We start from the raw sequence: 22214 nt of genomic DNA, 5'->3' as shown, positions 1-22214 counted from the left end.
CATCTCCCCGGCATCTCTTTGATCCCCCACGGGACCAGCCTGATTAGAAGGGCCTGCCAGGTCGGGCCGAGCGCGTCCGGCCGCGGCCCGCTCTTCTTCCATTCTCTGTATTTGGGGCGTCAACTCCGGGGGAGGCAAGCCTTTCTCGGCAGCTCGCCTAGAATCACGGGCGAATTGGAAGCAATTACTGATATCATGCGTCTTGGACCGATGATATGTGCAATATGGTGCTCCTCTTGGTCCAGGTCTGGGCGCGTGTATGGCAGCAACTCGAGGAGCTGGTCTGACTCCTTGGGTGGGCTGCAGGACAGGCCTGGGTTGAACGCGTTGAAGAGGCTGAGCTGGCTGTGGTGCCCTCCTTTCAGGCCGGTTGTCAAGAGCCACTATCTTTTCGGCCTTCCTCCTAGCCGCCTGAGCCTCCTCCACTTTGATGTAGCAGGAAGATTTCTCCACCATATCATCAAAATTTCGGGCAGGGTTTTTGATAAGGTCCCTGAAGAATTCCCCTTTCAGCAATCTGTGAGAGAAGGCGTTCATCAGTATTTCCGAGGTGGCAGAAGGGACGTCATTGGCCACCTGGCTGAACCGATTGATATAGCTTCTCAAGGGCTCGGTCGGACCCTCTGCGCCAAGCCCGACAAGGTATGCAGAAATACTCGGCATTTGACAGCATCACTATATTGATACAACATGGCCGCGTTTTTGAATTTTCGCAAATGCTCTTCTGGATCCTTGCTTCCATCGTATTCTCCTATATTTGGAGCGCGATACCCCCTCGGTAAATTTTCCCTCAATATCTGAACCGAGAAGGGTACCTTGTCATCCGGGTCTTCGGGTAGATCTTTGGCAGAGATGATAGCTTTTCCCTTTCTTGAATCCCGAGGCGGATGTAGAGATCTTTCCACCGCCGACACCTGCGGATCTTCTTTCTTCGGACTATGCTCGCGCTCGCGAGGCCCTGGTTGATGATAGTTGCGGCGAGGCTCTCGGAATGAAGTACGAGGAAGTTCTTCTGGCTGCTTCCTTTTCAAGCCCCTGTCGGAGACGGGAGCTGGCTCTTTGGACGTTTCAGGTGCTAGGCGAGGTCGTGAAACTGTTCCCTGCTTCTCAGAGGCGACTCGCTTTTTGACCTCCTTGAAGAGCTCGTACTCCCCAGCGGTCATGGTAACATTAATCCTTCGACTGGAACTTTGACCAGAGTCCTCCATCTTCACGCTTCGGATTAGGCTCCTGTGTTTCCCACAGACGGCGCCAAATTTGATCTTGTCCGACAGCTGAGTCGGACGAAGGCTGGTCACGGCGGCCTGGCTGTTGACGGAAAGTCGTGGATGATCCGGCTCCCACGGGCGGCTGACGATGCTACAGTCTCCTGCACACACTAAGACGATCCCCCCTCCTCACGTTAGAGACCAAAACCCAAGGAAAAAGTCCCCGGGTCAGGCCCTCCGACGCTCAAGTCAGATACTTTTTCCCCAGAAAACGCAGAGAGGAAAGAAAAAACGACTGAAAGTGAAAAGTTGTGGAAAAAAGTGACGAGAGAGCGTACCCGCGTACGAGGAATCCTTCCCTTTTTATGCGCCAGCTAGGGCTTCTAGAACCTGCAAGCATCTCAGAAAATGTTAGACGCTGAGCTTTGTCATGTAGTGAAGGACACCTGTCCGACTACTATTGGTTAGGGAGGCATCTTCTCGTTTAGGAACCTCCGCCTTTGCGCAGGGGCTTTGTCATGTAGTGAAAGACACCTGTCTGGTTACTATTGGTTATGAAGGCATCTTCTCGTTTAGGAACTTCCGCCTTTGCGCAGGGGCTTTGTCATGTAGTGAAAGACACCTGTCTGGTTTCTATTGGTTATAAAGGCATCTTCTCGTTTAGGAACCTCCGCCTGTGCGTATGTCCCCTGGTATGTGATGATTACCCCCTCACATCCTCCTGTCAGACCTACTCCCCAGCTTTTAAGCGCAGCCTGTAGTCGAGTTGTCTCTAAATAGCTCTGCCGATTCCAACCTGTACCGTGTGACTTATGCTCCGGGCCTTCGAACGCAGGCCTGTAGATCGAGCTGTCTCTGAACAGCTCTGCCGATCCCGATCTGTACCGTGTGACTTATGCTCCGGGCCTTCGAACGCAGGCATCTCTGAGCAGCTCTGCCGATCCCGACTGTACCGCGGTGACTTAGGCCTTCAAACGCAGGCCAGAGATCGAGCTGTCTTTGAACAGCTCTGCCGATCACGACTGCACCGTGTGACTTATACTCCGGGCCTTGAACGCAGTTCAGAGATCGAGCAGCTCAGCCGATCCGACGACTGCACTGTGACTTATGCGCCTTGACGCCACATGAGATCGATCTTTGAACAGCTCTGCGATCCCGACACGCACCATGTGACTTATGCTCAGCCTTGAACGCAGCAGATGTTTGTCGAGCATCTCTGCTGATCCCGACTGCACGTGTCACCTTTGCTCCAGGCCTTCAAACACAGTTCAGATCGAGCGCCTCTTCCGATCCCGACTGCACTGTGACTTATGCTGAGCCGAACGAGCTCGAGATCTGAACAGCTCTTCCGATCCCGACCTGTACCGTGTGACTTATGCTCCGGGCCTTCGAACGCAGGCCTGTAGATCGAGCTGTCTTTGAACAGCTCTGCCGATCCCGACCTGCACCGTGTGACTTATGCTCCGGGCCTTCGAATGCAGGCCTGTAGATCGAGCTGTCTCTGAACAGCTCTACCAATCCCGACCTGTACCGTGTAACTTATGCTCAGGGCCTTCGAACGCAGGCCTGCAGATCGAGCTGTCTTTGAACAGCTCTGCCGATCCCGACCTACACCCTGTGTTCCGCCTGTCGTTGCCCTTTGCCCCCTAACTACTTTGCCCGCTTGATCGACAGGTCTACCGCACTCTGACTGGCACATATGCTTGCCTTTGTCTGTCATTCCATCTTGACTATTGACTGCCAAGTCACCTTGACTTATGGCCACGACATAGCCTTGATTCTTTCCTCCTGGTCCCCCACTCCCTATTACGCGCCGTATCAACGTTGATGGTCATTTTTATTCTATTTTAATGTGAAAATATTTTTTATTTTGTAGATGTCATTCTATTAAATCCTATCATTAAAATATTTGCCCAATTAATTACTTTTACTCTTCACTAAAAAACAAGAATGAAAATATTATTTAATAAATGTACTGAAGGGTATTTTTTGGGTATTTAAAAATGAGAGATGTGTAATCTAGTAAACAACAAAATATAATGCACCCGTTGAAAAATTTGCTAGATTAGTTTGAACATTTTCTTTAATTAAAGTTCTAAAAGTTTAAGAATTCTTCACGATATTAATTGAATTATGAATAACTATTGGAGAGATCCTTCAATAATATATACAAATATTTTAGTATCTATCAAAGAGTTTTGGTGGAACGAGTTTAAGGTATATCCTCTTTAATTTTTATATAAAATTACACTGAATATATAATTGATTATTTTTTTTTCCATTTCAACAGGCATTCAATTGGGACCCGAGTGAAGAGATGGAGATAAAAAAAATATTTTAAAAAAATATAATGATCACATCCAACATAAACTGAATCATGCTATGACTAAGGGAAAAAAGTCATCCTTCATAACCGATGAACACCGGCCATGATCTCCAATGTCTGGGCAACTGATGAGAGCAAACAAAGGAGTCGAGTAGAACAATTCAAACTTATAATTCTGGAGACTCTTCTGCTACATATGTTGGAGGCTCTATTAATATAGATGAACATATAAGCATATTGATAATTTTTTAATTTTCTTACAAATTTTTTAATTTATTTCATTATTTCTAATAGTATTTTGTTCAGAACAAGGAAATAGGGAAGGAGTCTACATGCATAGATATTTTCATCGTACATCTACACACACAAAAAAAAAAAAAGAGATAAAACTTGGAGTGGAACTAGAGCTAAAGTAATAAAGGGTTTTCTAATTTTTATTTGATTTTAATTTATAACTTAGATTCTACATGGTATCTCTTTATATTATATGTGTTTTTATTATATCTAATCAAGATTATATATGTTTCTATTTTTCTAATGACAATATATGATAAATATGATGAGCTAGAGTTAGCACAGAGGTGATCATATATAAACTAGTGATGATACTAAGGGATCTGAGCACTCTGTTGGCAATAAAATGAGTTTATAGCTAGAGGCGAGTGGGGGAGCCAAAGGGAGAAAGATATTGGGAATGAGTTCCTTGAACAGAAGCCATAGAGTTGTTAGTACATCTTCCACCCAACTAATAATAAGGACCCAGATAAGTAGCTTGACTAAAGAGGCTACTCATTTAAAAGGGATAATATTGTAAAGGGATCCAGAAATGACGTAAAGGGATCAACAAATGTTGCAAAGAGATAAACAAATGTTGCAAAGGGATCAAGAAATTAGTGAATTACACTGACAACAAGACTTCATAATGTGACATATGTTGGCATAGCGGGGCCGGCGAGAGGGCGCAACATCTGTTAAAAAGAAACAAAATCTTTCTCTGTTTCCAATTAAGATCAGTAGCAATATCATAATTATAATAAACTGAAATAAACAACTATTTAGAAATAAAAGAGGCAAACAGATTTGACTTGGTTACAACCTAGATGGTTGTTAATCCAAAGCGGTTGCAAAACTCCACTAGAAATATCTCCTTCGTGTAGGCGGAGAAGCCTCTTACAATCTTTAAAAAGCTCAGGAAAGACTAGGAAATTGATTACAACAGTTGTTACTAATTTCCTAGGTCCAGGGGTCTTTTTATAGCCCCTAGAAACTCATCCGAAGGCTGAAGGCGCCTTCCAAAGGGTTGGAAGGCGCCTCCAGCGAGGCTAAAGGATAAAACTTTATTCTTTCCACTAATGGTCAAATTGCCTGGTCGAAGGCGCCTTCCATAGCCTTGGAAAGCGTCTTCGCACTGTTCATCGAAGGTGCCTTCCATCCATGGAAGGCGCCTTCCACAGAAGGCGTGGAGGCGCCTTCGGCATCCTTTAAGGTGCCTCTACCAGCACTTGCAGCTCCATTTCGCTCCTTTGCTGTTGTGATCTCCTGGGTGATTTCGACCACCGGAATAGGGATCACCCGAACCCAATTTCGGCCTTTTCCTCGAGCAGGCTTCCGCTCCAGCTTCTCATCCCTTGAACGACGTGCACATCCTTCTTATCCACCGGTGTACTCTTCCGCAACATCTTGTCCCTCGGACGCATCGAGCCCGTCGGCTCTCTCCCGTGTCGTCTTTCTCATTAGATGCGTCTTCCGCTCGACTTCCTGTGCTCCTAAGCTTCTGCACACTTAGACACAGGGATCAAAACCAAAGAGGACCTAACCTAACTTGGTTGATCATATCAAAACAACCATGGGGGTCCAACAATCTCCCCCTTTTTGATGTGCATCAACCCAAGATTAAGTTAGGGTAAAAACCAAACAAGTAGTAATAAAAGAATAAAACATCTTAAGTATAAAGTTTGCAATAAAGAAATTGCAACACTAAGTATGAAATAAACTGATTTATCAAAATTCAAATTTATAAAATAGAGTTAGCAAAAATTCAGAATTTTGATAAAATCCTTAACTCCCCCTACTCCTCCTAAACTTGTATTTATTCCTCCCCCATTGATCATATTAAAAGAGAGTAAAAATAAGAAAATTTTTTGAAATTAAGTGTTAGGAAGTAAAACAAGTAAAATAAATTTTAAACAATTTCTAAGTTATGAATTTTTTCAATAATTGACAAACATTGAAAACATTATCTTAATTAATTTCACAAGTCTATCAGTTTGCCAATTAAATATTCAATTTAATAATCAACTTCCAAGCTGTGGTGAGGCACTAGGCCTTCTTGGTTATTGGATCATCAACCACTTCTAGACAAAAACTTTTAAAAAATTTAAATATTTAATTTTTCTGGCAGCCTTAAATAAAAAAATGTTTAATCTAAATAAGACTTTGGAACCCAAAGTAGGTTCCTTCCTACTGGGTTAATAAAAAATTTAGTAGGAATATAATTTTTTAAAAAAATTTTAATTTGGCCTTGGTGATGTCTAATATACCAAATTAATCTGCCATTAATTCTAAGTTTTAATTTTTTTTAAAGTTATTTAATTCTGAGCATGCACCTTTTTTCAAAATGTCGATTTGTATTTTCAAGTTATCATTTTCATCCTTTAAATTATTTAATTGTTCTTTAAAATCATTGTTCTCTTTTTCCAATTTTACTAAATCTTTCAAAAGTGCTTTAATGAACTGAAAAGAATGCTTGGGTGAAAGAGCACGTACCATCGTCTTGGTGGGTGAATGCTTGCACCAATCATCATCTTGATCTTGATGCTTCAGTCGGTGGTTAGTTCTTCTAAGGCGGTTGGGCTCTGATACCACTTGTTGGCACAACGGGACCGATGAGAGGGTACGGTGTCTGTTAAAAAGAAACAAAACCTTTCTCTGTTTCCAACTAAGATCAGTAGCAATATTACAATTATAATAAACTGAAATAAACAGCTATTTAGAAATAAAAGAGGTAAACAGATTTGACTTGATTACAACGTAGGTGGTTGTTAATCCAAAGCAGTTGCAAAGCTCCACTAGAAATATTTCTTTCGTGTAGGCGGAGAAGCCTCTTACAATCTATGAAAAGCTCAGGAAAGACTAGAAAATTGATTACAGCAGTTATTACTAATTTCCTAGGTTCAGGGGTCTTTTTATAGCCCCTGGAAAATCTCATCCGAAGGTTGAAAGCTCCTTCCAAAGGGTTGGAAGGCACCTCCAGCGAAGCTAAAGGATAAAACTTTATCCTTTCCGCCAACGGCCAAATTGCCTAGTCGAAAGCGCCTTCCATAGCCTTGGAAGGTGTCTTCGCACTGTTCATCGAAGGCGCCTTGCATCCATGGAAGGCGCCTTCAACATCCTTTGAAGGTACCTCCAGCAGCATTTGCAGCTCCATTTCGCTCCTTTGCTGCTGCGATCTCCTCGGTGATTTCTGTTATGACCAAAAGTAGCTAGAGGGGGGGGTGAATAGCTCGTCGCGTTCGCTTGGTGCGCTTCGTTGCTTGGCGTTGCTTGTTTCTTCTTGGATGTGCAGCGGAAAATACAGAAACAAACATAAAACGCTAACACTAGGATTTTACTTGGTATCCACCTCACAAGAGGTGACTAATCCAAGGATCCACACCAACGCACACACCCTCCACTAAATAAAACCTCCTTTGTGGTAACTACCAAGGGCGGAGAAGCCCTACAAGACTCAATACAAGAAGAAAGGGAAGGAGTACAAGAAATAGAAGCTTACAAGCTTTACAATGAGTACAAACCCTAACCCTAGCTTCTCTTCTTGGCTTTGATCCGCCTCTTGACTTGGAGAGCTTCCAAGATCCTTCAAGAACTGGCGATCCGAGCTTTGTGAGTGCTGTGGAGGAGCTGGCGAGAATCGAGAAGTTGTCGTTAAAGTTCTGCCGAAGACCACGCTCGCCTGCGGCTTTAACCCCGACGGTCGGATCCCGATCGATTCGAATGTTCCGAATCGATCGGGAGGCTGGATCGATCCACGGATCGATCCGGGCACTCAACACGCTGGATCGATCCACGGATCGATCCGGCGCTTATCGCGCGAAGCATCGTCCCGATCGATCGGCCGATCGATCGGGACCTCTCGATCGATCCACGGATCGATCCGTGGTTCGACGCAGAAGAACTGGATCGATCCACCGATCGATCCATCCTCGGATCGATCCACGGATCGATCCAATTTTGCCCAAAACCAAGTCTCAAACCTCCTCACCAACATCCGGTCAACCTTGACTGTTGGTACATCATGCCCGGTCACTCCCTTGACCTGCTAGGACTCCCCACCAGTGTCCGGTCAATCCTTTGACCCACTTGACTTTTACTCGTCGTGCCAAGTATCCGTCACTCCATTGACCTACTTGACTTCCACTAGATGTTCGGTCAACCTTGACCCATCTGGACTTCCTTCCTTGCCAAGTATCCACTAATCCTTCGACCTACTTGGACTTCCCAACACCGGATGTCCGATCATCCTTGATCCATCTCGATTTCCTTCCTTGCCAAGTATCCAATCCCTTTGACCTACTTGACTTCCCAACACCGGATGTCCGATCATCCTTGATCCATCCGGATTTCTTCCTTGCCCGGCTTCACTCACGGGACTTTCACCTAGCTTCACTCACTAGGGTTTTCCATCCGCCTAGTTTCACTCACTAGGACTTTCACCGCTTCACTCACCGGGACTTTCACCCAGCTTCACTCACTAGGACTTTCACCGGCTTCACTCACCGGACTTTCACCTAGCTTCACTCACTAGGGTTTCATTCGCCTAGCTTCACTCACTAGGACTTTCACCGCTTCACTCAGGATTTCCTTCCGCCTAGCTTCACTCACTAGGACTTTCACGCTTCCTCACCAGGATTTCCTTCGCCTAGCTTCACTCACTAGGACTTTCACCGGCTTCACTCACCAGGATTTCCTTCGCCTAGTTTCACTCACTAGGACTTCCTTCCGCCTAACATGCCAGGACTCCTCATCAAGTATCCGTCAACCTTGACCTACTTGACTCTTCTTCGATTGATGTCTTATTGTCAAACATCTAAACCCTAACCAAGACTCAGCTTGGTTAACCAGGTCACCCTTGACCTGAGAGATATTGCACCAACAATCTCCCCCTTTTTGATGTTTGACAATACCACAATAACACTTACAATCCCACATGTAAGTTAGGCTAATCCTATAGCCTCCTTCTTCATGCCACTAGGTAATGAACCCATAAATTAAGCTTTCCATTCTCCCCCTAAGAGGGCAAACTCCTCCCTCTAGGTAAGGAAAACCTAACTTACTTCCTTTCATTCTCCCCCTATTGGCACACATCAACCCCCTACAAAAAAACATCAACCCGTCTTTGGACACACATCAACCTATGCTCCAATTTTGGGCACACTTCAACAACTCCATTTGTTGAAGACTCTCCCCCTGAAGAATTGCTCATCGTGATCACACTTTTACTCATTGTGATCAACTCAATATTGAAGGTCCCATACCCTTCATTTAACCTTAACTTCTTCCTCAATGTAGACAAATACCCAACCTTGAGCATTTTCTAACATCTTGAGTTCCCACTTGAAATGATGAGGATATCCACTCCCCATTTATCCCCATTTCAAGTTTAAATGCTCAACCTTGAGCAAGTTCACAGCAGAAGGTTAACCACCTTCCAAGGTTCATGAAAAATAATTTTCATGTCTTTAAAGAGTCCCTCCCCCTAAAGACATGGTGGAAACTTCTGTCATTGCACCAACAATGACTTGGAATCCCTAAACCTTTAGGAAACCCAGATTTAGAAGTTTTGAGGTTCAAATGTTCAAAATTTGAAACAAACCTCAACCTAAACTTCAACTTAGCCTTCCTTTACCATTCCATCCTTGTTTTCAACACGAAAACACCCTTTTTATGTATCCAAATGTATTTTAAGGGTTTGGAATGGTTACCTAGACTAAAATAGGTTCAAAGTGTTGAAATCAGGCTTTCCCCAAAATCAGAATTGGATCGATTGAGTTGGGTTCCAATCGATTGAACTTTCCGAATCGATCCACGGATCGATTCAGAATACCGATCGATCGGTGATCGATCCAGAGCTCTTCGCATTAGATTCTCCAATCGATCCACGGATCGATTCAGCACTCCAATCGATCCATGGATCGATCGAGCTCGATAGTTGCTGAAATTCCATTTCAGTCAACTGAAACCCCTAGAAAATTCTACAAAATCCAAAAATTATGAAATTTCGTGTAGACATTGTTTAGGCATATATTATCAAGGAAAAATAGTTTTCTATGAAAATACATCATCTTTTCAAAGATTGACACAAACTTGAAAACTTGCAAAAACTTTAGTGTTTTCTTCAAGTTTGTGTCTAACTATTCAATGGTGATTACTATCAAAAGATAGCCTTCACCAAGGTTTTCCAAAGTCATTTTGAAAACTTTTTCAAAACCAATATCCCACCATGTTCCTTGGGCATAATGCACATGACTTGTACATTAGCTTTCCCAATGATGGGAAAACACATATCTATGTGTTTTGATGAAACTAAAACTCAAAAGAATGCACTAAATCAACATCTTGAGTTTTGTTCATCATCCTAACATTTCACTTGTATCTAATGTGCACTAAAACACATACAAGTCATCTTATAGGTCTTTGTGAGATGTAGATTTTGGTTTTGCCCTAATCTAGGGATCATGCATATCTATCTAAGCATTTTGGAGATATTAGACACCCACCTAGGATGTCACTTGTTAATAAGTGTTGTTAAATGCCTTTTGTCCTTAATTACAAGGAATTAAACTTAATGCATGATAATGTTATGACATACATCAAAAGAAATAATTTTCAAAAGAAAATATCCTATAACTACATGATGTATGAATGTCATGACATGGTATTCTTGTATTTTTCATAATAAGTCATGAATGCAAAATACACATAAGATAAAATATGATGTCATGGCATATTATGAGCAAACAATCATGGCAAGGTTTAGCATAAATAAAATATACCTAGATTACCTATCTAAGTATCCTTAAAACCTTAGCTAAACTTACAACTTAAACCTAGATTGCCCTTAAGTGCGTCAAGAAAACGCCAAAACCTAAATTGGCATTTCTAATTCCCTTGATTAATTTATGCCAATTGAAATTAAGCATATTCCTCAAATGTTGGCATATTTCATTTTTCCACAAGAGTAGCACTTTAAAGTTAAGGCCCGGATTGCCTTAAATTTCCTAAGAACATACCAAAATCCCAACTTGGTAGCTCTTATGAATTTCCCAATATGTGCCTTTTAAGATTAAAATCAACTTTTCACCACTAGGCACATTTTACTCTTTCAAGGAGTAAATAATAGTTCCATTTCATTTTCAAAGGTTAACAAAAACCTTGAAAATGCTCCTTGAGTGTCAATTTCCTCAAAGTTGGGTTAACTACCCTTCTAATCGGAGTTGACACTCTCTAACCCATTTATGGGGTAGAGAAAATGCTCCTAGGAACCCAACACCTATTGGTGCTCCTTGGATGCTCTAGGTACTCACTAGGGATAACTTCCCTAGATACCTTCCTAGTGACCTTGTTGGGCTTCTTAGAAGCCTTGGTCACATTTTCTAGGTCAACCCTAGGGATAGCCTCCCTTGTGACCTTGTTAGTGACTTTCTTAGACTTCTTAGAAGTCTTAGTCACTTTGGTTGCAAAAATACTCTTAGGGATGACTTCCCTAGTATTCTTAACTTGACCTCTAGACCTAGGGTTTATTCCATAACTATATGGAACTCTATGGTAAGAGGGCACATCCTTCTTAGCCTTTGGTTTGTATCCCAAACCTCTATGGCCGTTGGATGACCTTTGTGCTCCTAGACCTAGGCTATGCTCATTTTGCCCTAATAGGATATTTTCCATCCTTTTTAGGGTCTTTTCCATTTTATCAAGTCTTGATCTCAAGACTTGATTTTCTATCATTAAATCCTTAGAATTTGGTTTTTCATTAAGTCCATGAGCATTTTGGTTTCTAGGCTTGTATCTAAAATCCTTAGAGTTATTGCCTAGATTTCTACCTACATTCCTAACCTTAGGTGTAGTAGTCTTAGCATGAAGAGCTACATGTTTTTCCTTAATGCTATCATGCTTCCTATGTTCATGGTAAATAGCATTGAAATGATATAAATTTGACCTAGCATGCTTTTTACCATAACGTAAAGGGGTAGGCTCAATAAATGATACCTTCTTCTTTACCTTGGAGGCTCCCCCTTGATTAGTGCCTCCTTGAGCCTTGACCATCTTCTTCCCCTTGGGGCATTGACTACGGTAATGCCCCTTTTGATTGCAAGAGAAACATATGATATGCTCCTTGCTCTTCTTTGTGTTGGAGATGGTCTCCTTGGGCTTCACCTTGCCCTTTTGTGCCACTTGGCCCTTCTTCTTGGCTAATTTAGGGCACTTGCTCTTGTAGTGCCCATGTTCCCTACATTCAAAGCATATAATATGATTTTTATTATTAATTGAAACATTTATACCTTTGCTTGTAGGGGTGGCATCTTTTTCTTTGGATCCGGAGGTAGAAGCTTCCTCTTGATCGGACCTTGATTCTCCTCCATTTGATTTTTCTTGACTTGTGGAGGTAGAAGCTTCTTCCTCCTCTTCTTCTCTTGACCCGGATGTAGAGGCTTCTCCTTCTTCTTGATCCGGTGTCACCAAGGATTGCTCCCCCTCAATCCTAGAGGTGGAGGCTTCATCATCTTGAATATGAAACAAGGAATATGCTCCCTCCTTGTTCCCTTCGTTGCATTCCCTTGAGGATGAAGCTTCTTGGATTTCCTCTTCTTCGGAGGTTGAGCATCTCTCAACCTCGGAATCCTCCTCTTGGTCTTGCTCCACAGAGTCTCCCTCTCTGGATTCTTCTTGATCTCGTACAGTGGAGGGGATCTCTTCATGAAGCTTGGCCAATTTGCTCCAAAGCTCCTTGGCATCTTCGAATTTTCCAACTTGAGCCAAGATGTGGCTAGGCAATAAGTTGACCAAAAGCTTGGTCACTTTGTCATTTGCCTCGCCCCTTTGAATTTGCTCCGAGCTCCATCTGCTTTTCTTTAGAAGCTTGCCCTTGGAGTTTGTTGGAGCTTCGAAGCCTTCCATTAGAGCAAACCATTGCTCTATCTCCATCATAAGAAAGGTTTCGATTCTTGATTTCCAAGAATCGAAGCTTGTGGATGTGTATGGTGGAGCCACCCTTGTGTCAAATCCAAGTCCATCTTGGAATTGCATCTTGAAGTTGAGCTTGATAAAATCTTGAACTTGAAGAATTTGCTCCAACTTCTTCACCCTCTAGCTTTTCTTGATATGCTTGACCCTTCCGGCGATGATTCCGGTGAAGAGCGGCCTTGCTCTGATACCACTTGTTAGGACCAAAAGTAGCTAGAGGGGGGGTGAATAGCTCGTCGCGTTCGCTTGGTGCGCTTCGTTGCTTGGCGTTGCTTGTTTCTTCTTGGATGTGCAGCGGAAAATACAGAAACAAACATAAAACGCTAACACTAGGATTTTACTTGGTATCCACCTCACAAGAGGTGACTAATCCAAGGATCCACACCAACGCACACACCCTCCACTAAATAAAACCTCCTTTGTGGTAACTACCAAGGGCGGAGAAGCCCTACAAGACTCAATACAAGAAGAAAGGGAAGGAGTACAAGAAATAGAAGCTTAAGCTTTACAATGAGTACAAACCCTAACCCTAGCTTCTCTTCGGCTTGATCCGCCTCTTGACTTGGAGAGCTTCCAAGATCCTTCAAGAACTGCGATCCGAGCTTTGTGAGGCCGTGGAGGAGTCGAGAATCGAGAAGTTGTCGTTAAAGTTCGCGAAGACCACGCTCATGCGGCTTTAAACCCGACGCGGTCGGATCCCGATCGATTCGAATGTTCCGAATCGATCGGGAGGCTGGATCGATCCACGGATCGATCCGGAGCGCCTCTGGGATCGATCGATCCACGGATCGATCCGGCTATCCCTGGAACGATCGCCCGATCGATCGATCGATCGATTCCTGGATCGATCCACGGATCGATCCGTGGATCGATTGTGAAGAAGAATGGATCGATCCACCGATCGATCCACATCTCGGATCGATCCACGGATCGATCCGAAGACTTGGTTTTTGCCCAAAACCAAGTCCCAACCTCCTCACCAACATCCGGTCAACCTTGACTGTTGGTACATCATGCCTCGCATCCGGTCACCCTTGACCTAGGACTCCCCAAGTGTCCGGTCAATCCTTTGACCCACTTGGACTTTTACTCGTCGTGCCAAGTATCCGGTCACTTCACCTACTTGGACTTCCACTAGATGTCCGGTCAACCTCGACCCATCTGGACTTCCTTCCTTGCCAAGTATCCATCAATCCTTTGACCTACTTGATTCTCCCAACACCGGATGTCCGATCATCCTCGATCCATCTGGATTTCCTTCTTGCCAAGTATCCAACAATCCCTTTGACCTACTTGACTTCCCAACACCGGATGTCCGATCATCCTCGATCCATCTGGATTTCCTTCCTGCCCGGCTTCACTCACGACTTTCACCTAGCTTCACTCACTAGGGTTTTCCATCCGCCTAGTTTCACTCACTAGGACTTTCACCGGCTTCACTCACCGTGACTTTCACCTAGCTTCACTCACTAGGACTTTCACCGGCTTCACTCACCGTGACTTTCACCTAGCTTCACCCACTAGGGTTTCATTCGCCTAGCTTCACTCACTAGGACTTTCACCGGCTTCACTCACCGGTGCCTAGCTTCACTCACTAGGACTTTCACCGGCTTCACTCACCAGGATTTCCTCGCCTAGCTTCACCACTAGGACTTTCACCGGCTTCACTCACCAGGATTTTCGCCTAGTTTCACTCACTAGACTTCCTCATTGCCTAACATGCCAGTTAGGACTTCCCAGTCAAGTATCCGGTCAACCTTGACCTACTTGACTCTTCTTCGATTGATGTCTTATTGTCAAACATCTAAACCCTAACCAAGACTCAACTTGGTTAACCAGGTCACCCTTGACCTGAGGGATATTGCACCAACAATTTCGACCACCGGAACAGGACTCACCCGAACCCAAATTTCGGCCTTTTCCTCGAGCAGGCTTCCGCTCCAGCTTCTCATCCCTTGAACGTCGTACACGTCCTTCTCGTCCACCGGTGTACTCTTCCGTAGCATCTTGTCCCTCGGACGTACCGAGCCCGGCGACTCTCTCGCGTGCCTTCTTTCTTGTTAGCTGTGTCTTTCGCTCGACTTCCTGTGCTCCTAAGCTCCTACACACTTAGACACAGGGATTAAAATCAAACATGACCGAACCTAACTTGGTTGATCACATCAAAACAGTCAGGGTGTCCAACAACATATTCAGTTGAGCTTTGGATTCCTCCCCGTTCTGGTGATGATGGTGGCAACGACGAAAACTGGATTAGTAGCCAAATTTGGGATGAAAATATAATTTTGTCATAGATTTGTGTTTGGTAATTTTGTGATGAATTTAATTTTCATTGCAAAATTACAATGAATTTGGCAATAAAAATACAATTCGTCGTAAATTCTATAATGAATTTACATGTTTTCATCGCAGAATTCATCGCAAATTTTTCTTGTGACATTTTCTTTTTAAATTTGTCACAAAATTCGTTCTAAATTGCTAGCATTTTTAGTGTTCTCCTATATATATAGAGAGAGAGAGAGTTGTTACATTATGCGTCGCCCCATACACAATGGCATCCGTGACACAATGAGAAATTATGGTGTTCGGATCAATTCTAGACCCCCGACTCACTTTCAAATGTCATGACTCACACAGTCGCACACTACAATCGTGCATGACGAGTTAGGCAACCTAAGTGAAAAAAATCATTCTAAGGGTGCGTTTGGTTCAAGTTATCATGTATAACCTTTGTTATGTGATTATCAGGTAATCACATAACCAAGGTTATGGGGAATAAAACATAACCAAATGTTGTTAGGTTCAACGTAGGTAATGCAACAAAAACTTGTTTATTTGAAGGTTTTAATGAAAACCTTAGTTTAATATTTTAGCGTATTACCGTCAGTTACAAAATCAACTATACATATTATTATTATTATTATTATTATTATTATTATTATTTTATGTTTTTTTCACTTTTCTTTTTCTTGTATATTTTTTTACTTTTTTATGTGTTTTTTTTATTTTTTTAATGTTTTTAATGTTTTTATATTATTTATATTTATATTTATTTATTTTTTTACATTTTTTAAATTTTAATTTTTATTTATTTATTTTATTTTTAATTTTTTTTTAAAATTTTAAAATTTTAAAAATTTTAAATTTTTAAAATTTTTTAAATTTTTTAAAAATTTTAAATTTTTTATTTTTTAAAAATTAAAATTGTCATTTTTTTAAAATTATTTATTTTAAAAAAATTTTAAACAATTTTTTATTTTTTTTACATTTTTAAATATTTTTTTAATATGTTTTTCTCTTTTTTCATGTTTTTTTTTATTGGAGGGTATTTTTAGTAAAAAAAATTCGTTAACCCCAAAATCAAGAAAAACCTTAGTTTTCTGAGGTTTTTCGATTTCGGGCTGCATGACCCTTTTGCTGACGTGTCGGGCATGAAACATTATTCGGGAATCATCGAATACCTAAACCAAACAAGGTTTTTGTTGATAACCTTGGATGGATAACAAGGTTATCAAGAATAACACCGAACCAAACGCACCCTAATAATCTTTTAATAATGACACGTTGATGGTAATTTTTATTCTATTTTAATGTGAAAATATTTTTTTATTTTGTAGATGCCATCCTATTAAATCCTATTATTAAAGTATTTGTCCAATTAATTACTTTTACTCTTCACTAAAAAAAAGTAAGAAAATATTATTTAATAAATTTATTCAAGGGTATTTTTTTGGTATTTAGAAAAAGAGAGATGTGTAATTTAGTAAACAACAAAATATAATCCACCCCTTGAAAAATTTGCTACATATTAGTTTGGACATTTTCTTGAAAAAAAAGAAAGTTGTAAAAGTTTGATATTTTATTCAAAAATAAGGAATGAAAATACGAAATATCCTTAATTACTTAGCTTTTCCTCCTATGTAATTAGATATACTTTCTTCCAAATATATTATATACCTATCAGCAACTTCCATCCTTTAATTTTCTAATTAGTCAAGCAAATTACAATAGTAATCGATGCATTAACTTCATACATTAGTAACATCAAGTAATTACCCCCACATTAACATAAACAGCCTTCTCTACCCTTTTGCAATTCATGCAACTTAAGATAGAATCAGCAGTTTTCAAGATGTTTCTTAAAAAAACCATTTCATTAACAATTAAGGTATCTTTATTACCATCCATACTCACCTTCTCTTAAAATAATAAATAGAAAAATATGTCATACTTTTCTTGACACTCATGCAAAGAGTTGGTGGGGAGGATTAAGGTTTCAATGGACAAACTACTTGTTTTCTTACTGAGCAGTGCACTACTGTTTGGAGGTATCTAAAGAAAGTTTGTATTTGCAGAGAAGTTTGAATGAGATTTATGATCCTTGTGTATGTTTGTAGGGCATTTGGTGTCTTCCAAACCTTATGATTATTCAGCAAGCATAGAGGTTTGTCTTCTTCTTTTTCACTTCAGATATGAAAAAAAATTGTTATTTTTCTCATCCGAATTGTTCATCTTCATTTCAGTGAGATTTTTCTGTTGAGTTTCTTGATGTTGAGGGAAACATATACAAGCCGAAGCTTTTTTATCCCCTTCTTTTGTTGTCGTTTATACTTTGTGAAATCCTTGACTTCTCTCATGCTTGCACCCCTCATCGTGTTTCTTTTATCGAATGAAAATGGAAAACAAAAATAGAAATAATTACCTGTGAGAATGATAATGGACATAGCTAGGATGATGTCATTAGTTTATGGTCATTGTGAGAAATGGAATAGATAATTAGAAATAGAAGAGAGCATGTTTTGCTTATTTTGATTAATGAAATAGAATATTTGATTAATTGTTTTTGTCATAGTTTTTAGGAATGTAACAAATAAGGCATGAATTTCTTGTATGTTATTTTGAAGGGAAGCAATAAATAAGGCAATGACTAAAATCTACAATATTAAAATCTTGTAGAAGAATGCTTCACTTGTTTCATCTAGTTTGTTTGGCTAGTTAACTTCTCATTCTTACGATTGATCACTTGTTCGATTATGACTAAATTCAACGTGGCAATATTCCCAATTATCTTAACGTACTCAATTGGTCCCTTGATCAATATGTTTGAATCGATTGGTCTAACTAACTCTATAACAATTGCATAGAAATTAATATTCCAAAGCTATTTTGCAATATATATAGGATTTTTTTTTACCCTGAGGGGCAGCCCTTGTGTGACGTACATGAGCGACTACGTGGTCGGGGACCACTCAGGTAAACTGAATGCTCATCTAAGCACTCGAGTGGTTTCTTGGTGCCTCGTGCTACTCAGTCATCCATGAGCGTCGTGCATGGGGCGTTGCTCAAGATATATATATATATAGGATTTTTTTTTTATCTTGAGTGACAGCCAGTGGACGACGCGCACGACCGATTGAATGGTCGGGGCGTTGGAAAACCACTCGGGCGCCCCAATTGAATGCTCATCTAGACGCCCGAGTGACTTTTGAGTGCCCTACGCACTTGGTCATCCATGAGTGTCGTGCATGGGGCGCTCAAGTGTGTATATATATATATATATATATTTGATTTTTTTTTTATACCATAATCCTAAACTATAAAGTTAAAATCTTATTAACATAATCAAGAGCTTTAAAAATAAAAAAATATAAAATACATTGTCACAGACATCGTCTGGCGCCTATGCGCGATATACTCGAGGCGCCTCAATATTTAGATATGTTATTTTTTTTTAATAAAATATTCTTTAAATCCTAAATCCTAAATATTGTAATCAAATCTCTTAAAGCATCCACATCAATTACTCTAAACTAAACTTTTACCTTAAATTTTACATTTTGCATTAAAAAAACATCCACATCAGATACCCTACTCATTTCCTAAATATACATTTTATGAATAGTAATTCTTTAAATTTACATTAAAATACTATTTCTCTCTCCTCCCTTTAATAATAAAAAATTTCTCTCCACTTCCTCTAATAATAAAAAATTTCTCTCTCCTTTATCTCTTTCCTCCATCTAATAATAAAAAGAGAAATGATATTCATCTAGAATTTTCATCTAGAAAATTCATCTAGATAGACACATAAATGATGGGCCCACAAAAAATGAAATGATGGGTCCCATCATTTATGTGTCTATCTAGATGAATTTTTCTAGATGAAAATTCTAGATGAGTATCACAACTCTAATAAAAAATAGGAAGGAAAGAGAAAAAATAATAAAAAAAATAAATATATGGTAAAGTAATTTTTTTATCCTAAATTTTAGATTTTAGATGAGGATACTGATGTGGATGCTCTTACATCCATGAGTCCCTAAACTTTTATTTTTTAATTTTTTTTAAACTTAAATACTATACTGAAGATAAAATCTTATTAGTTTACCCCGAGTTAAATAATAAAAAAAAATGAAAAAACATACTGTTTAGCAATTGGGGCGTCTGGATGCAGTCGTGAATTAAAATGGCGCGCAGCATGTGTGTATATATAATACCCTAAACTAACTCCGTGGACACCTAAACACCCTAATTTCGTTGCCAATTAACAACGTTTCTGAAGACGTCCCAAGTTTGTTTTCCTACCAAGATCATCTATAAACTTCTTCATGATGATAAATTGTGTATCTTTTCTCTTCGTAATCGGGTCCTTCCTTCTGGAATAGGGATCATGTATGTCCATGTAGTTGAAATTTCTTTATCATCTTCAATTCATGTTCATCACAATTTCTTTCTCTGCCATTTTTTTCAGTGCTTGGCAGATCCCCCAAAGCCACAGTACCGCGGCGGCATAATCCGCAACCCAGAATTCAACAATGGCACGAAGCGTTGGAAACCCTTCGGCCGCAGCCGCGTCGCAGTGAGGAAATCTGAATCAGGTAACCGTTTCTCGGTCGCTACAAGCAGAACCTCGCCGCAACAGAGCATATCGCAGAAGGTGTTCCTGCAAAAGGGTTTGCTGTATGCTTTCTCAGGTACTTTCATGGCGATGATATATGCATGCCCATGTGTTTCTCGGACTAAGCTCCTTCCTTCTTGATGTCCCAGCCTGGGTTCAGGTCGACCGAGGGAACGCTGCTGTTAGGGTCGTCTTCAAGACATCTAGCGGCTTCATCCATGCCGGAGAGACGGAAGCAAAGTCGGGATGCTGGACGATGCTCAAGGGAGGTCTGACTCCCGAGTCGTCCGGACCAGCTGAGATCTTCTTTGAGGTCCGATTCTTCATTTTTTTTTTTTTGGATCCATCTGAGCATCATGCATCGAACTGATCATGCTTTGGATTGCAGAGCGAGAACAGAGGTGGGGAGGAGATATGGGTGGACTCTGTCTCTCTGCAGCCGTTCACTGAACGCCAATGGAGAGCTCACCAAGCGAAGGCCATCGACAAGGTCCGCAAGAAAAGCGTCGTGGTCCGAGTGGTCGACGGCGAGGGCAAGGCCGTTCCCGGCGCGTCAGTTTCCATCCAGCAGGTGCGGCCGGGTTTCCCCTTCGGTTGCGCCATTGCGAGCACCATCCTCAACAATCCCGCGTACCAGAACTGGTTCTCCTCCCGCTTCACCGTGACCACCTTCGAGAACGAGATGAAGTGGTACGCCACGGAGACCTCCCCCGGCAAAGAGGACTACTCCGCCGCGGACGCCATGCTCGCGTTCACCAAGCAGCACGGCATCGCCGTCCGAGGCCACAACGTGCTCTGGGACGACCCCCAGACGCAGATGGGCTGGGTCAAATCCCTCTCCGCGCAGCAACTCCGCGACGCCGCGCAGAGAAGACTCAATTCTGTAGTGTCGAGGTACAAAGGCCAGGTCATCGCCTGGGACGTCGTCAACGAGAACATGCATGGCTCCTTCTTCGAGGACAAGTTGGGTGCGGACGCTTCGTCGATTTTTTACCAGAAGGTCCGGGAGGTCGATCCAAACGCACTGCTGTTCCTGAACGAGTACAACACCCTGGAGTACCCTGGTGACTTGACCGTGACTCCGGCGAAGTACCTCGAGAAGTTGCAGAGGATCGAAGCCTACACGAATCATCCAGGTCTTGCAATTGGGCTCGAGAGCCACTTCGGCAAGCCGGATTTAGCCTACATGAGAGCTGCTTTGGACACTCTGGCGAGGGCCAACAGGTCGATTTGGCTCACCGAGGTGGACGTCCACAATGGCACAGAGCGGGCGAGGGATTTGGAGGGCGTGCTGAGGGAAGGCTACTCGCACCCTGCTGTGAAAGGGATAGTGATGTGGTCGGCATGGCACCCCAACGGGTGCTACAGAATGTGTTTGACGGACAACAACTTCAAAAACCTTCCCGCCGGCGATGTCGTCGATAAGCTGATCGCCGAGTGGAAGTCCGGCGATGTGGTTGGCAAAACGGCTGCTGATGGTTCCTTCAGGGCTCGACTCTTTCATGGAGACTACGAGATCAGCATCAGCCAATCTTCAGGAAAGTCCTCTTCGGTGCAGAGTTTCAAAGTCGCAGATTCTCCGCACAGGATCAGACTCAAGATTCGGATCCAAGGAACTCACTGAATCAGGCAGGGACTAGATTCGGGTCAAACGATAAGCTTCGACGCATTTAATAAGAGATTTCTATAGTCAAATCCAAAAGTGGTCTTAAAATAATACCTGATTGTTGCTCGAGGTTGGCCTGGCCAGCCACTGTTTTAATTTTATACCCAAGCATCCTTAATTTTGTCAAGAGTCCGCACCTTATTCAAAGATACGACCATTCAGAACACACATCACATCAATCATCAAAACCAACACTAACCGCAACACAAAATCTCTCTCTAAAAAAATTCATTAAATACCTATCATGTTTCCAAATCTCCAAACACTGAATTTCACAAATGGCTGATACTGTAAATAAGGTTGGTCCCTAAAATTAGACTCGAGATCAATAAAGTTAACTTATGAAAGTTAAGAAGGAGTTAATAATCAGGACTAATATGATCATATAGTTCAACTAGGTGATTTAGTTGATCAGATCATTCGGTTGATCAGATCCCGAGTTATCTCGATTGAGCTGAGTCCTCAATGTGATCGATCTGAGTCCTTAAAGAGGTCGAGCCAAGTTATTAAGATAGTCTACAACTATTTGCCAAGTCAAGTCCCTCCGAGAGCAAAGTTCGATTGGGAGTTGGAGAGAACTCAGTCGGCCTATTATCACAGTGCATTAATGCCCCAATATTTCAACATTCTTTTTTTGGCGTCTTACTTAATTGTTATCAGAGAATTAGAGGAATATTCCCCATGTAAATTGTACACAAGAAACTTCTATCCTACAATGCAGGAATTGATGCCTATTCTAGAAAAGGTGTCAGAATGTCATAATGGTCGGTTCTATTTTGATAATGCATCGAGATTCGCGTAGAGAGGAAAAGTAATACTATATAGGGTGGTTTTTACCTACAGGCGCAAGTACACCAAGTTTCACTATCAAAGCTC

The 22214-nt window shown here is 41.6% G+C and overlaps 1 protein-coding gene across 1 annotated transcript; it reads left to right on the top strand.

The window, feature by feature from the left end:
• The first annotated feature begins 1762 nt into the window (after positions 1-1762).
• Positions 1763-21296, top strand: LOC122013899 (endo-1,4-beta-xylanase 5-like). Its single transcript, XM_042570112.1, has 4 exons — positions 1763-1900; positions 19526-19748; positions 19822-19985; positions 20061-21296. The coding sequence occupies exons 1-4, from the start codon at positions 1763-1765 to the stop codon at positions 21294-21296; spliced, it is 1761 nt and encodes a 586-aa protein (XP_042426046.1).
• The last annotated feature ends 918 nt before the right edge of the window (positions 21297-22214 follow it).

This window comes from Zingiber officinale, chromosome 8B, assembly GCF_018446385.1.
Source record: "Zingiber officinale cultivar Zhangliang chromosome 8B, Zo_v1.1, whole genome shotgun sequence".
In the NCBI taxonomy this organism is placed as follows: Eukaryota; Viridiplantae; Streptophyta; class Magnoliopsida; order Zingiberales; family Zingiberaceae; genus Zingiber; species Zingiber officinale.
The sequence above is the reverse complement of the archived record's forward strand: the minus strand, read 5'-3'. Positions and strand labels throughout refer to the sequence as shown.